At 39.1% G+C, this 14,396-nt stretch overlaps 1 protein-coding gene across 7 annotated transcripts in view; it reads right to left on the bottom strand.

Moving 5' to 3' along the window:
• LOC119549496 (venom metalloproteinase 3) overlaps positions 1 to 14,396 on the bottom strand; it is a 49,064-nt gene that overhangs the window by 19,966 nt on the left and 14,702 nt on the right. For all 7 annotated transcript variants that reach the window (XM_037857601.1, XM_037857603.1, XM_037857600.1 and 4 more), the window contains exon 4: positions 7,087 to 7,182. In XM_037857601.1, coding sequence (XP_037713529.1) covers positions 7,087 to 7,182 — 96 coding nt within the window. The remainder of the gene's footprint in view (positions 1 to 7,086; positions 7,183 to 14,396) is intronic.

Genomic DNA, 14,396 nt, shown 5'->3' with positions numbered 1-14,396 from the left:
CAATACAAAAAATCACTTTGCGGTTTGTAATTTCGGGAAATTAGCATAATTTGTGCAAATTCATGACACGAACATTCGAAGGAGTTGGAGCGGCGATCATCATTATAGTCATGACGGTTGCTGTTTGCTGAACTCGGTGGTGTTACTGCCCAAAGCAGGCGGATGAAAATGGATGTTAATTGAAAAAGAAGTTGTCTACGCCTTTGATCCCCCAGAAAACTAATTCAAATGCAAATGAGACCAAAATTATTCAAGTATTTGGGTGCCATTTATATGAAAATCTCACGTTTAAAGTGCTAAATAGTCGCTCTGAAAACCTTGATTTCAAAACACAAATTATATATTATTTTTTCGATGCTGCATCAATGGAAATGCGTTAAGGTGGGTCCCTCTGTAGTGTTTTTTTTTTTGCTTTTTCGGTTATCATCTTGGTCAAGGTTAAATCTAATCGGCTCTTAAGATCGCTGTTCAATGCTAGTGCATGTAGTCGTAAACTACAGCACCGACAATCGAGAATCGACAATAAGAACAAGAACGGATACCAATACTGCGATACTACGAACTGAGAGATACCTGCCGTGTTAACAGTTTGTTTACATAAAGCAGCTCGTTAAAAATACTGCGAACCCACCTTCAGGCAGCCCACTCAGCTATGTAGATATTGTATCTGTATCTGTGGCTCCGGCTGGTCAATGAATATTTATAAAAGAATGAAAATCAGCCGAACAGCAGTGGCCACCGCCCATGGTCAGTGGCCAATGGCTAAAGAACCTGGCCCACACAGCGGTTTTGTTCTCGGGTTCTCTGGTTCTCGCCCGACTCCAATCACAAGCAATCAAAATTAATTTGCTCACAAAATGTATCTGCCACTAGAACGCACTTAGCCGTGTCTTTTTCGGTTTCTTGCCAACTTTTTTTGGTATAATTTGCTGTGATGTTTGGTGCGTTGGTGCAGCAGCAGCAGCGGCAGCAAGTTCAATGCGAACCGGGGTTAAGATCTTTCAAGTTGCCGCTCCAATAACTCCGAACAGATAGTTTGGTGTATGGCCAAGTGGGTAGGTAGCCAGGCAGGCGTATGAACCAGGCCTAATGAAGTTCGAGTCGCATGTCAAAGTCAAGTGGAGTCGACATCAACATCACAATCGGGTTTGAGTGACAGATCGCAGGTTATCCTTGCACTTAGAAGTGTCTCAGAAGTGAAGGCCTCTCAAGGTTGATCGAATGGGTGTGTGACTACCACTCAGATACCAAAGAATCAATCTTTTTAACAATCTTATCTGCATTATAGTATACAAAGAACTATGTGTGGTTTCTAGATACCAAAGAATAAATGTATCCATCAATCTTTACTTAAAAGTTACAATTTAAATACCTTATATCTATCAACTGAATATAGTTCTCTTAATACCTCGACTCAATTTCTTTGTGTTGATTAATGGCTGTCGCCTTTCATTTTCTATCGATTAATCCGCTTAATTGAAATTGGATCCCCTGGCAGACACCAAAGCCCCAAATTGAATCCACATCAGCGGGTAACTACCAAATTTAACTATCTTAAGCGTGAAAATATCAGACTCGTGCCCAACTTCCATTCACCCCCATCCCCAAAAATACTGTACTGTGATCGCCGATATGTTTGTGTATGCCTTGACGTAACCGATATGGCCGTTTATTAAAATGCAATATGCGGCTAAAGTCTTGGAACGGCACCCGCCACAAATGTTGTTATCATCTGGCGGCTTGCCACACCGCGTTGCACCAATTAAAAAACATTTTTCACGAGGAAATTGCAGCCACAGCCCAAAAAGAAAAACGGGGAAAAAATGCGCATTTTGATTAAATAATACGAGCAGCAGGGTATAATTGAAAAACGGTTGACTTGGCGGTATTTAATCCTTTGTATTCGGGGCATGCGTGCTGTTCATGGAGCGGTGATTGTGATGTATAGCAGTGTGAGTCCACTTTTTCAGATCAATTTTATTTTTACAAGCCTAATCGATATTTAGTAAGTATTAGTTACATAAATTTTAGTTCATAAATATTTAAAACACGAATTATTTCTTATCATTCTTGGTATTTCCCATGCACATCGTGTCACGCTGCCATCTCTTGTGCGCAACATATAGTTTCCAGATCTACAGATCTGCATATGAGCTGTTAACCAAAGTTGTCTGGCACTTATGAATATTGGCAACACGCTCGTTGTTATGTCGACTCGATTTAGTTTCACTCTAGTTTTCCTTTTGGAGTTCCTTGCGGCTATCGAGTAACCAAAACCCAAAACCCGAAAGACTTAAGCAACAAACTCGTCAGTTGGGGGTTGTGTCGTCCGCAAAAACCGATATTTTAATATACATAGCTTTATATATATATATATGTGCAGGGTGGGGTATCCATACCAATTTGCAAAACTATTTTGCATCAATTTCGCTACGGCCAAAACTCATTGCACAATGACCAAAGCCGGATCAGGTGGCTTGAAAGTTTCGGCTTTAATCAGCCAAAAGTCGAAGCGAATATAGCCATCAAATTGTATAACATTTGTAAATGTCGCCGGGGCATAAATTGCAATTCTCCCGCCTGAATGTCAAGCCAAGTTTGCCGACTTTGGCCCATAAATTGTGCAATCTTAACACTTGATGATGATGCTGCTGCTGCTTCAGCGGCAAATGCAAATCAAATCAGCGGTCAGCCAAGTATTTAGATACAGAATTCCCAGCCAAGAAGAGCAACTATCGAATATGCATGTATGCATGAACTCTTTGTAAATATCAAGGCTAGCAATTAGTTGGGAAGGTGAGAAGACTTTGGTTGCGAGAAGAAGAAGCTCTCTCGAGACGAATAAAAACTTGTTTGGCACTTTGGACATGAATGTTGCTTAATGATGACGCCGCGATTGCCGTCTAATAGAGTTGGCCAAAATGCTGAGAGCCGTGTCCAAATGTCGCCTCTGCTACCTAATAATTCTGCAGGTTGTTTTCATTGTTGCTGGTTAACCGTTTACAGAATTCTGTTTGTTCAAATGGCAGTGCACATATTGATATTTCCAGTGCTGTCAAATGTCAAGCGGCTTGAAAAAAGGGCAAATCGCATTAACGGGGAGTGGGGCTTAGGTGTGACTGATAAAGTTCAAAAGGGGTTAAAAACTAGACAAAAAGATAATGTCCAAATATTATTGCTATTTAGCAATCGTGTAGCGCCTAAAGATGATTAACTAGACAAATACTAAATGGCATTTCAATACCTACTAGAATTTTAAAAAAATACGGGAGTATAAATGAGTTGATCATAAGTATATTCAAAAGTTAAGGACTTTATAAACAAAAGACCTAAGGCACGAACTTGCCATTTTTTTAATATTTAAATTGAACGCTTCTAATACCACAAATGAGAGTTGCAGTTTCACGAAAATGTTTTTTACTAAATTATGAAAAAGTATATATCATTATGGATTTTTTAATATGAACTATTTAATTAAGAATGTCAGATTTCTTAGGTGCTTTCTTTAGTGCAGTATTTAAATATTTTTCCTTTGTTGCCATATAAATATGTATAAAAACCCCCTCTAATAACCTAAATTTGTTTCAACTAAGCGAAGATAATTTTACCTTTCTGTGCACCTTTGAACACTCATTAATAGAGAGATGCATATCACGAGTGCTGCATAATTGCCCTTACGTAAGCCACTCTCTCGTTATGAAAGGTGGCTGAAATGCATTTCATGGCTTTCGTGGATTTGTCTTCGGATTCAGGGCCAAACTTTTCAGAGCAGCGGGTAATTAGCAGGCGAGACCCAGGCATCAGATGCATACATCACCTGCATCCAATTCATCAGGGGCCGCACGCATCGCCTTTTTGGATTTGACTGACGTTGGCCGCAATTAGCATTAATCAAGCTTGGTTACCAAACCACCTCCCCCCCCCCCCCTTTTGAAAAAATACTTTATTTATTCAAGTGCATAAACAAATGACCGTAAACACTAAAGGCTAAGAAGAGTAAGACGAAAAAGCCAAGTTATTATTACAATTTGCTTAGCTTGTCTGGGTTCCCTTGAGCTCGTTTCGTTTTGATAAATTTCCAGAAGGGGGGCCAGTGTAATTGGCTTAAACAATTAGCCATCTCCAAAATGGATGTCATCAATTTTTGGAACTATTCGCAAGGCAAAGAAACAAGCTTGAAACACAGAGAGTAATTGGCCGTGAAATTAATATTCGGCTGTAAATGTTTCTGTGTGTGAAATTACGAGTCAATGTCAACATTGATTGGGTCAAAATTGGACACATAACTGCGGATGGCAGTGGGTGGCACATATGTACAATGTTTAAGACCAGGTCGGCTAAGGGCATTCGAGGCGACCTTCAACCCCTGACATGTACATATTAAATCAAATTGGATTTTCGGTTTTTGTTTCCCACACAGCCTTTGATGATGAACATCTTGGGTTATGGGATGCATAATATAGCATCGCATAGCAGCTGATGGTGGGAATTGTTTTGGTCGAAGCTCTTGAAGAACCTTTAAATACCAAGCTCACTAATTAAGTTTATTTGAAAAAATCCATTGGACCACGTTCAACTTTTTGTGCTGCCATGCCATTGTAAAAACAACAAAAGTTGGAATATCTGATCAAATAGTGCGTGTAAGTCTACTCTTGAGTAAGCTGTAATTAAATTAAATCGCCGACAAAAACCATCGTGGGCTTGAAATTTCCTTTGAAAATGTTTTGCAATGGGCTAAAAGCAGTTCGTGTCTTAAGTCTTTCGTACTGTGGATTGGCAAAAGCTATCTTGGAAATAAGTAAACAATTTTATGGGTCAGTCTAAGTGGTAGTTTTCCTGGGATTACATTTTTGAAGCCATTATAGCCTATAATTTAAGTGTATGTTTATGGATATGTTCTTTGATATAGCTGGTTTTTAAAAGCCTTTAACGTCCATCTAGTTTCAGGCCATTGTAACAAAATAGTTCAAATATTTGTATCGAGTTTTGTCATAGGCAACACTTATTTTAAGTAAGACGTACATTTTTATGGTCGAAGTCTTGTGGTGGGCCTCATTAAATGTACATAAAGGCGGCAGTGGAGAAGGTGGTACCAGCTTCTCAATTTGTCGGCATTGTTTGAATGGTGATCCAAACAACCGGGCCAGAAGTCTTGCGCAACCCAGCCATCTTCGACTTCTTGTTAATTACAAGTTGGCAGCGGCATCTTGATGGCGAGATGTTTGAGAGCCCGTCCGTTTAAGGTCAAAACCGAAGCCGGAAGCCTCATTGGATTTGGCCAGCACAGCTGCGTCTCAGTGCTTTTTGGCCAATTGCGAAACTTTTCGCCGGCTTTTGCGCCTCGAAATGTCAGCCAGCAAACATTTTTCATGCTCACATGTGTGCCGAGTATTTTCTACATATTATTTATGAATTTTTCTGTTTGTCGGCCGGTGCAGCGGCGCACTTGGCCATAACAAGTCGGTCAAGTCGGACCGGGCCAGACATTGCTGTTTGACCTTTTATTGGCTTTGGTCTGTAATTATTATCAAAAATACATTTTTTTCCTATCCAACTTTTTGTTTAACAAATTAAATCCAAGCAGACGTCAGCGAAGCTCAAAAAATTGCCAAAAAATAAAGACCCCGAATGAAGCGTTGAGGCCCCATGACTTTTGTCTATGATGGTTGTTTATTGACCTTATTGTCTGCCAATATTTGTTGGCCATTTTCTGATTCCGCCGCTTATTTGTTTGTCCGTTTGGCTCGCTGATTATTAATTTGCTTGAATTGTGACATTTGGTTGTGCAATTCTCCATGCTGGCTCAAAAGGTTTCTTTCGTTCAGTTCTTTTTCCCATAAGACCAGACTGATCTCGATTTCAATTTCCACCGCCATGGTAGGGAAAAGATCTCACTCACAATGGCCGGTAATTAAGGCAGACTTCCTCCACGCCAAAACTTGTTCCTGCTTATTGAGTGTCATTTCCGCTCGGGTAATGTTAATTGCCAATTCTCTTTAAATTAAACGTCATCAGAATTTATCAGATGCTAGTTAAATAGCAAATGCTAAATAAAAAAAATATTAAATTAAAGCATAAACTGAAATGGCACATAATACTGAGAATTAAGGCGACCTTGATAATTGGCGGTAAGGAAATACCATAAAATTTGCAATTGTGTATTTATGACCGAAAAGAGGTGAACTAAATTCAGCGGTTAAGAATATTCTTTTTGTTGTAGCAGCTAGAGGTTAAATAAAAAATTTGCCAAGGCCTCAATTTTTTTTTACATATCTGCGCTCTTAAACGATTGTATTTGTTCTAACAACATGAACATTTATGGCCTATTGCAATATATCTTGGAATTATCGCCCATGCGCCATCACAATTTTCACTCCTGTCAAATTGGTCCAAGGTGCTCGACGACAATAAAATTGTACTATTCAATGAAAGGGTATATAGGACAGTCCATAAGTAAGAAATAAGAAAGGATATTAATTGAAAAGTCAGAATTGTAAAAGTTTGAACGCTTCAGAACTGCTAGATAATTATTCGAATTATATCAAATACTTGAATTACTTTTAGAAATCACCCAAAATTAATTGGCACCTGCCTTAGGTATCAATTAGTCGACCCTGAATTTTTCTACAGCTTTTCACGTTGGCCATTTACATTTACAGCTGCCGATTTTGCGGCGATAAATTAATGCTTAATCAGCAGAAATTGTCTAAATCCGCAAATTATCCGCCATGGTTCTGAATATCCGATCAACGGGCGTTTAATTGTAATGCCCGGCTCGCCGACACAGACACACAAATTGAAATGTGCGACAGGCAGCGGTTAACATGGCCGGCATGTCCAACTCCAAAACTGACCATAACAATGGCCGTCTGTCATAACAAAAAAAAACAAAAAGAGCTATAGAACAAGAACAGAAACAGAATCGGAATCGAACTCAGAAACGGTAACAGAACAACGGCCAGAACAAGCATTAATGGTTTGTGCTAATTGAAATTCTTGGGGCACGTTCATTGATTGCAGTTCAACGCGGCGACCTTGCCAGGTGGGTGGGGGTGGGGCTATTGATCTGAGATTTGGACCACTTACCATTATCAGGTCGCCAGTTTCCATGTGGCGCCGCATCAAGATCGCAGCCATATTCTTCTCATCCTGAAAGACCTCCCCCACTTCATTCCTGTGATGCTGTAAGTTAAAAAAAGGTATATAAGTTATTAAGAAAAATATTAAATAATATTACCAAAAATTAAAGAAGTTATGTCGTATTTATAACTAATTAAGTTAAATACATAATTACTGAAACACCAAAATGTGTTTATCACTTTAAGCACAGTCTATACCAAGTTATTCAATATTAGTTATTATTAATTTAGCAATAGAGTAATAAACTAACATTAATGATGTTGTCTAAAAAAGATGTTCAACTGCAAGCATCTAAGGAGATTTATGTTTATAATTAAAAGTTTAATGAAAATAAATCATATAGATAAACTCATACCAAAACTAATAACTTCTTTTAATCATAGTACATGCAGTAGCTTTAATAAATGTAAGACAGCGCTGCGGTGATAAAATATATTTTGTTTGAAAATGCAATTAAATAGCCATTTTACATTTTAGCGGGTCTAAATTCTGCACATTCCGCGAGATGTAAAACAAATACAAGACCCAGCCGCAGCTGGCCATAACTAAAAATTTAAAGCAATTTTCGTTTTGTTTTATTTGTTTTTTGTGGCTGTTGTTGCTGTATAACAAATGTATATTTTGTGGCCACCGCAGCTGAGTTGACCAAGACAAAACGCGTGGTTAACGGGTAAATTTAATTAAATGCAGCTTGGTTTGGCCAGAAGAAAAAAAAGGTGGCGGTGGTAGGAGGACCTGGGCACTTAGTGAGGAACCTGAGGAGCGTGGGGCCGTCGAAGCTGTAGCGGTAAACTGAGCTTTGATTTATGCCCCTGGTTGGCAAATGTGACGCCTCAGCATGCACGTCACTCATACGCCGTGTGTGCCGCGGCAGACTTTAGACTGACCATGAAAACAGTGCTGCTGGCCCGGCTTAAAGCTTAAGCTTCTGACATTTGGCCAACTGCTCTAGTTTCGATTTAGTTTCTTAGTTTTTCACATTTGCAATCCTTTGACATAGACATTCGTTGCGGATTTTTCTTGTGTGTTCGGAATTCAAGGCAGCCGTCGAGCAAATACCCCGGGGATATTAGATTCAAATTAGCATAAATTTTGATTTTAACGGCTTATCTTTAGTCCCGCTTTGGTCAAACTAATTAAATTAATTGCCACTGCGTAACCTGACCATTCAATTCAATTCAATTCAATTCGCTTCCATTCAATTGCATTGAGTTCTGTAATAAATATCGAAATAAATGTAATCTGACACTTGACATCGGCCATAGCATTTGGCATTGGACCGCGTCCGAGGCTCAAAAACTTGTCGTGCCGGCACTCTATCAAATTACAAGCATAAATCATAACTGCCCGCGTCCAAATATACAGTTACTAATCGCAGTACGCCTGATCGGAGCAATAAATGGCAGTACGTATATGAGCTCGTATGCATCAAAGTAAGCCAAGTGCCAGAATCCATTGGCCTTTGGCTTGATGAGAGCTGTCGGCCAGAAGTTAATCTAGATATGTACGTTTGATGCATGTTTGGCCTTATTAAAATAATTTGAGAGGTCTTAAAAGAACCAAGTTCAGGAGATCTATAAAAGTAATCTTATGACAATTTTGTGTTTAAAACAAATGAAAAATACTTTTCAATATTAAATAGCTTAGATATATTTTGAATCGTTCATTTTAGTTTATTTAAAATTATATAATTACTTATTATTCCTAAATTATAGAACACAAATGGGTTTCTCGACTTATGGAAATTCCTTTTTATTATGTATTCTAATAAATCATTTCTCCTTTTCCTATTAAAAATTTGTATCATTGTATTTTTATAAATATCAGAGAATCGTGGATCGATATATTTTGAATCGTTCATTTCATTTAATATCCTCGGAATATGCAACATAAATGGGTTTCTCCACCTCAAACTCCTTAAAGCAACATTCGATTATGTCCTTCGCAGATATGTCTAAGATCCATTTTGAATATTTATATTTTTTTTTTATGGATCCAGCTATCGTTCTAATTAATTTTTCAAATTATCGAATGTCCTTTTAAATTCAATATTTAAAAGATATGGGCTTCCCTAGTGTAAACTACCCACAAAATATTAGTAATTATTATTAATGCTTCCCAGAAACTTGGCAGAACCTGGCAATTATTTATCGCTTCGATCGAATTACTGAGCTGTCCAGAACAGGGCGGGTTTTGGTTAAGTTTTTTTTTCAAGTTAGTATAGTGACCGCCAAGCGTGCGGACACGCAAAAGCAACAACACACTCAAATTTTTCATGTGCAGCAGGCATTTATGGCTTAATTCGTTGTTGCTGTCGTTGTCGCCGGTTGGTTGTTGGTTGTTGTGGCGTTGTTGTATTTGCTAGTTGGACACGGCGACCTTGTGGAAAAATAAGTTCAAAGCAACAAGTGGCAAGTGGCGACCCCCACGCCGCCACACGTATTTCGGCTGCCATGAATCCGAGCCCGAATCCAAATCCAAATCCGAATCTGAATCCGATTCAGAGACTCGAGTTGTCAACGCTTGGAGCCTGGCCAAGTGTTTTGGCCATATAGTATTTATGAACTGTCAGTTGGCCACTTATTCCACAGCTCGGCTTGCTCTTGACTCCACTTTGCATGGAAATGGACATGGACCCATTGACAATTGCTGTTCTTATTTTGACTTATTTTGTTCTCTCTCTCTCGCGAATGCAGTTTTAATTAGTTGACTTGCAAATTGTAAATTGTTAGCTGTCGCGCATTTTTTTCTTTCCATTTCCATTGAATCGAACCATATATATATTTTTTTTTATTTATGGCGCCGTAAATTTTTTAATTACAAATGGCTACAAGACATTATGCAGATCTCTTTACGGAGATTAGGCTCTGACCGGAATGTTTTGTGTATTTTTATTGTTTGGCTGCAACTTTTGTCTTACGTAAGCAGCGAATTTCTCGGTTGCCCCAAGGGATTTTCTTTGATTTTTGCCAATATTTTTGTTTCTCACTCAGCCTAAAACGTTTTCGGATGAATGGTTTTTGTTTAACCAGAGAAAGGTTGAGCTTTTTCTTTAGTATCTGTAAAGTTGTGTAGGCGAAAAAGATTTTATAGAAGTAAAAACAATATATATATAACCCTATAATACTCTATCTTTTGAGCTGCGATACTCAAAGAATCTGCAAAGCAAAGTGTTGAAAGCCCTTTCCTTTCAAAAGCAATCCCTCTAAATGCTTCACTTCATCGCTGTGCCACCTAAATATCCAAAAACGAAAGTAAAAGCCCCCAGACTTAACAACTTCCTGGCTCAAACTTTTTAGCCCATTTTCTTTGGCTCTTTCTTTGGCAATTTTGTTATGCAAATTAAGCCGAAAAGTTGAAAGAAGAAAGACACAAATGACCCGGAGCGCCGAACTTGGCAAAGTGAAAATTAGCCTCTGAACTCTCATGGTTGTTTTATTTTTGGTGCCGAAGCGAGAAGAAGGTTAGGGCATTAGTCTCAGGCCCTTAACCCGGCGAAAAGACGATAATTTGCCATTGTTCGAAGTGTCAGGCAAACGAAAGTCCAACTTTTCAAATGGAATAGGAGTACGAATCCCACACAATCTTTTGGCTTCGTACGCACAGTAAATCCACATGCCATTTAGCCAAGTTAACCGACAATTAACGCATTAGACGACGTGTGGGCGTAGCTTTTTGTCGGTTCGTTCCATTTGCTGGTTTGTTTGCCTGCTGATTTGTTTGGCGTCGTTACGCATACGCCGCATTGGCCGCATTCGAGCTGCGCATGATAATAACTTCGGATTTGCTTTGGCAGTTAGCTTGTTTATTACGCACCATTATGCATTGTATATGAGTCGCGTCGAACTGGATTTGTTGTTGGCAACTCGCCTTTGCCATCAAGACAATGCCAAGGCTGGATCTGGCCATTATTTGTCTGTTATTCCGCCCAATTATGCGACCCATTGAGTTGTTTGGGGAATTGATTCTTCGATAGGCCAGCTAGTTCCTCGATGTTTGGCCCTAATGGCGGCTAAAAGGGAAGGCTACAAAGCAACAAGCCGCTCGGCGTTAACAATAAACTGCAACATAAGCATGGCAACAACCACAGAAACTGTCAGGCCGTGGCAACAACTTGGCGACATTATGCAACCGATTGCAGCCGCGAAAAAAAAAGCGGGAGAGCCAGCGAAATGCAGCCCGAACTGCTTTCTAAGCCGCAACGTTTTCCTGCTACCCCTCATGGTTTTTTTTCATCGTTTTTTTAATTTTTTGCGGAATTGCAACTTGCATCGCCCGCGCTTAAAAAAATAGATAGATAGATAGATAGACGGAGAGAGAGTGGGACACACTGAGCTAATTTCGAATTCATTCAGCTGCCAAATCGGCCAGCTCATTAATCATGCTTCTCCACCGCCGCCGACAACAAGTTGGAATCGTTTTGCAATGACAAGATACAATTTTGCGTCTTGTGAAACGAGTGCAGCGGCGGCGGCAAAATGTGTGGCATGCAGCAAATGCTTTTACAGTTTCATTACTACACACACACACACACATTTTTTTTTAATTATGCACTTTGCGTTAGCACCCATCAAAAATGCATTTTGAAAACTTAATTAGTTTGCTTTCAGTTTTCCTTCCACCTGGGCCAGTGGGAGATATTGAATGCGGCTGGGGGGTGGAATCACTAATGCCCGCGTTCGTTGCCTAAGTCTTTCGTTTGGCGGCCCCGTTTTATGGTAATTGTCGAACCACCGAGTCCCGAGCGGGCAGGTGGCCAAGCCTTAGCCCAAGGGGATTGTTCTTCTCACCACAGCCATGATCCACGAGCTATTGCTCATGGTCCACTGTCTGGCGATTGCTATCGAAGTACCCAAGGTACTTTATGGAAACCCGGATCAGTTGCCTTCTGTTTTATTAGCCAAACCAACAGGGAAGTTGAGCCAAAACCACTAAGAAAACCCCTAGGGAATTGCATTTATTATTATTTTATTATTATTATTGTTGAATTGAAATTGTAAAGGTGAGCTTATACTTTGTAAGTGCTTAAATTCGAATTTGAATTCGAATTTTAGTGGTAGCTCATTCGAACCCTTTTTGCCACTTCTATAGAAAGAAATATTATATCTAGTCTTTCTACCCACACAAATCATCGTTAGCCACAACTTCTGGTACACAAGTCCCATTTACTTGATTTAGCGCTCCCCTTTTCGGTCTTTTCCATTTATTTCAGAGACCTGTGCGACTTTTGTTTTCATTTCGCCTTATTTCTGGTATTTTTGCGGCTGCACTGACCTTTGAGTGGGGCCTATCGCCTTCATCGATTGAATGCGGCAGTGGGAGTGCCGAGCAACGCCTTGTGTTTGCCTTTTAATTCCTTGGCGTGCCTTGGATTTATTGTAAAACTTTCGGAGTAACGGGGTGGAAGAAACAGCTCGAAACAAGGTTTCCACCTTCATCTTAGTTAAACAGAGAAATTTCCACCGCAAAGCAAAAAGAGATTGCACTTTACTCATTTATTTTCAATTTATTTTTAATTTCCAATCAAAAAATAAAAAACGCAACATTTTCCCTCGGCCTCAGCCGTTTGTGTTAAAATAAAAAACCTAACGGGGTCAATTCTTTGGTCCAAGTATCAATGGAAAATTATTTTTCGGTACTTTTGCGGTTGCCAAACAATAAAGCACAAAAAAGATACAGAATGTCAGAAATTAGAATAAATGTTTTTTCCTAACATTTGTTGTTTCCTTTGACTGCTGTTGGAAGGTCTCTGACAAAGTGCCGCCATTACCAAAAAATATAAAAAATCCGACATAGAAAACATTGAAATTGTTGTAGTTATGTGGTCTATATCTTGAGGCCATTTGTTTGTGGCATGAGTCCAAATCCAAAAAACATAAAAACGAAAATAATTGCCAAGTCACAAGACTCAAAGGGGAAAATGCCTTCGCGTGGGTTACTGAATGTTGCACAGAAAATGCCCAAAAATATACTGCAGCAGCTTATTTTGTTTTTAATTAAAAGTGAAGACAAAATCCCCTAAGAAATGAAGGAAAAGTCAAACGAATCTTTCCGCATTTCGCAGTGCCAGGCTTAAAAACTGAAATTATCACACATAAATCACAAAAAAGGCAAAAACCCAGTTGGCAAAGTCCAAAGCCATAAGAGTTCGAGTCGCCGAGTTCATTTCTTTTTCGGCTGTCGTCTGACATGACATTTCACTTTCATTTCCGAAGTGTTGTGTCTTGCATTCAAAATTATGCTGTGCCTGCCACCGCACTCCCCCGCCGACGTAAATATCCGCCGAATATAAAACTCGTAATTTAAAGTGCGATCAATTGATTGTACTTTGTAGGCAAGAAACACGCCCACTGCAGCGGAGAAAAAAAACACCATGAATAATGGGTAAATGGGAAAATTAAATTATATACACAAACAAGCCACGAAAAGGCGTTCGACGCCAAAAGAAAGTGAACTTTATCGGTAATTACAAAAAAGTCACGTTCAGGGCTCAACTCATCTAGCTGAATTTTATTGGAACTTGTGGGTGGATGGAGTAAATATTTATACTTTTGGGGCATTGTCATTTCTGTATTTTTAGCTAATCCGAAATTGCCTTGCATTATGATGAATAAGAAATAAAAAATAAAAGAGGTTAAGCCTGTTACATACTGGAGTAAATCTGTTAAGCTGATTTCCGTCCGTCCTTGACTTTATGATTTTCCAACGTGTTCGTGACTATTTTATCTCACTCACCATAACAGGCGAGCATAACAAAGAAATGTAATTAAATGTGAGCTCAAAAGTGTTTGCGTTCATAAAAGAAAATCTTTATATCACGTGGCCAATTTACTTTGATTAGATACGAATAAAAGCCGTCTTACAAGCCAAAGCAGTAACAATTAAAACGCAGGTAAATAAAGCAGTGCGAATCGTTTTAAAACGAAAATAAAAACAAAACCCAAACAAAACAGTATATAAAAGCCAGATAAAAGCTGAAACAAAATATCTGCCTACCTCAAGCGGAAGTATGGCGAATCAGCAACTCAGAAAACGTACAAAGGCAAAACGCAACAAAAACCAACGTAGTAATTTTTTCACGATACCCACCATGATGTAACCAATGAAAGTGCAATAAAAGAAAGACTTATAAGGAAAATGTGTACAACAAAACACCAATTTAGGGCAGGAAAACATGTGACATAAATACAAGGGCCAATCAAACACAAAAGTGGTATATGTAATATTAACTAAAATGGGCATGAAGGAGGATTGCG

Source organism: Drosophila subpulchrella, chromosome 2R (assembly GCF_014743375.2).
Source record: "Drosophila subpulchrella strain 33 F10 #4 breed RU33 chromosome 2R, RU_Dsub_v1.1 Primary Assembly, whole genome shotgun sequence".
Classification (NCBI taxonomy): domain Eukaryota; kingdom Metazoa; phylum Arthropoda; class Insecta; order Diptera; family Drosophilidae; genus Drosophila; species Drosophila subpulchrella.
Note: the sequence above shows the minus strand (reverse complement) of the source record. Positions and strands in the feature narration are given on the sequence as shown.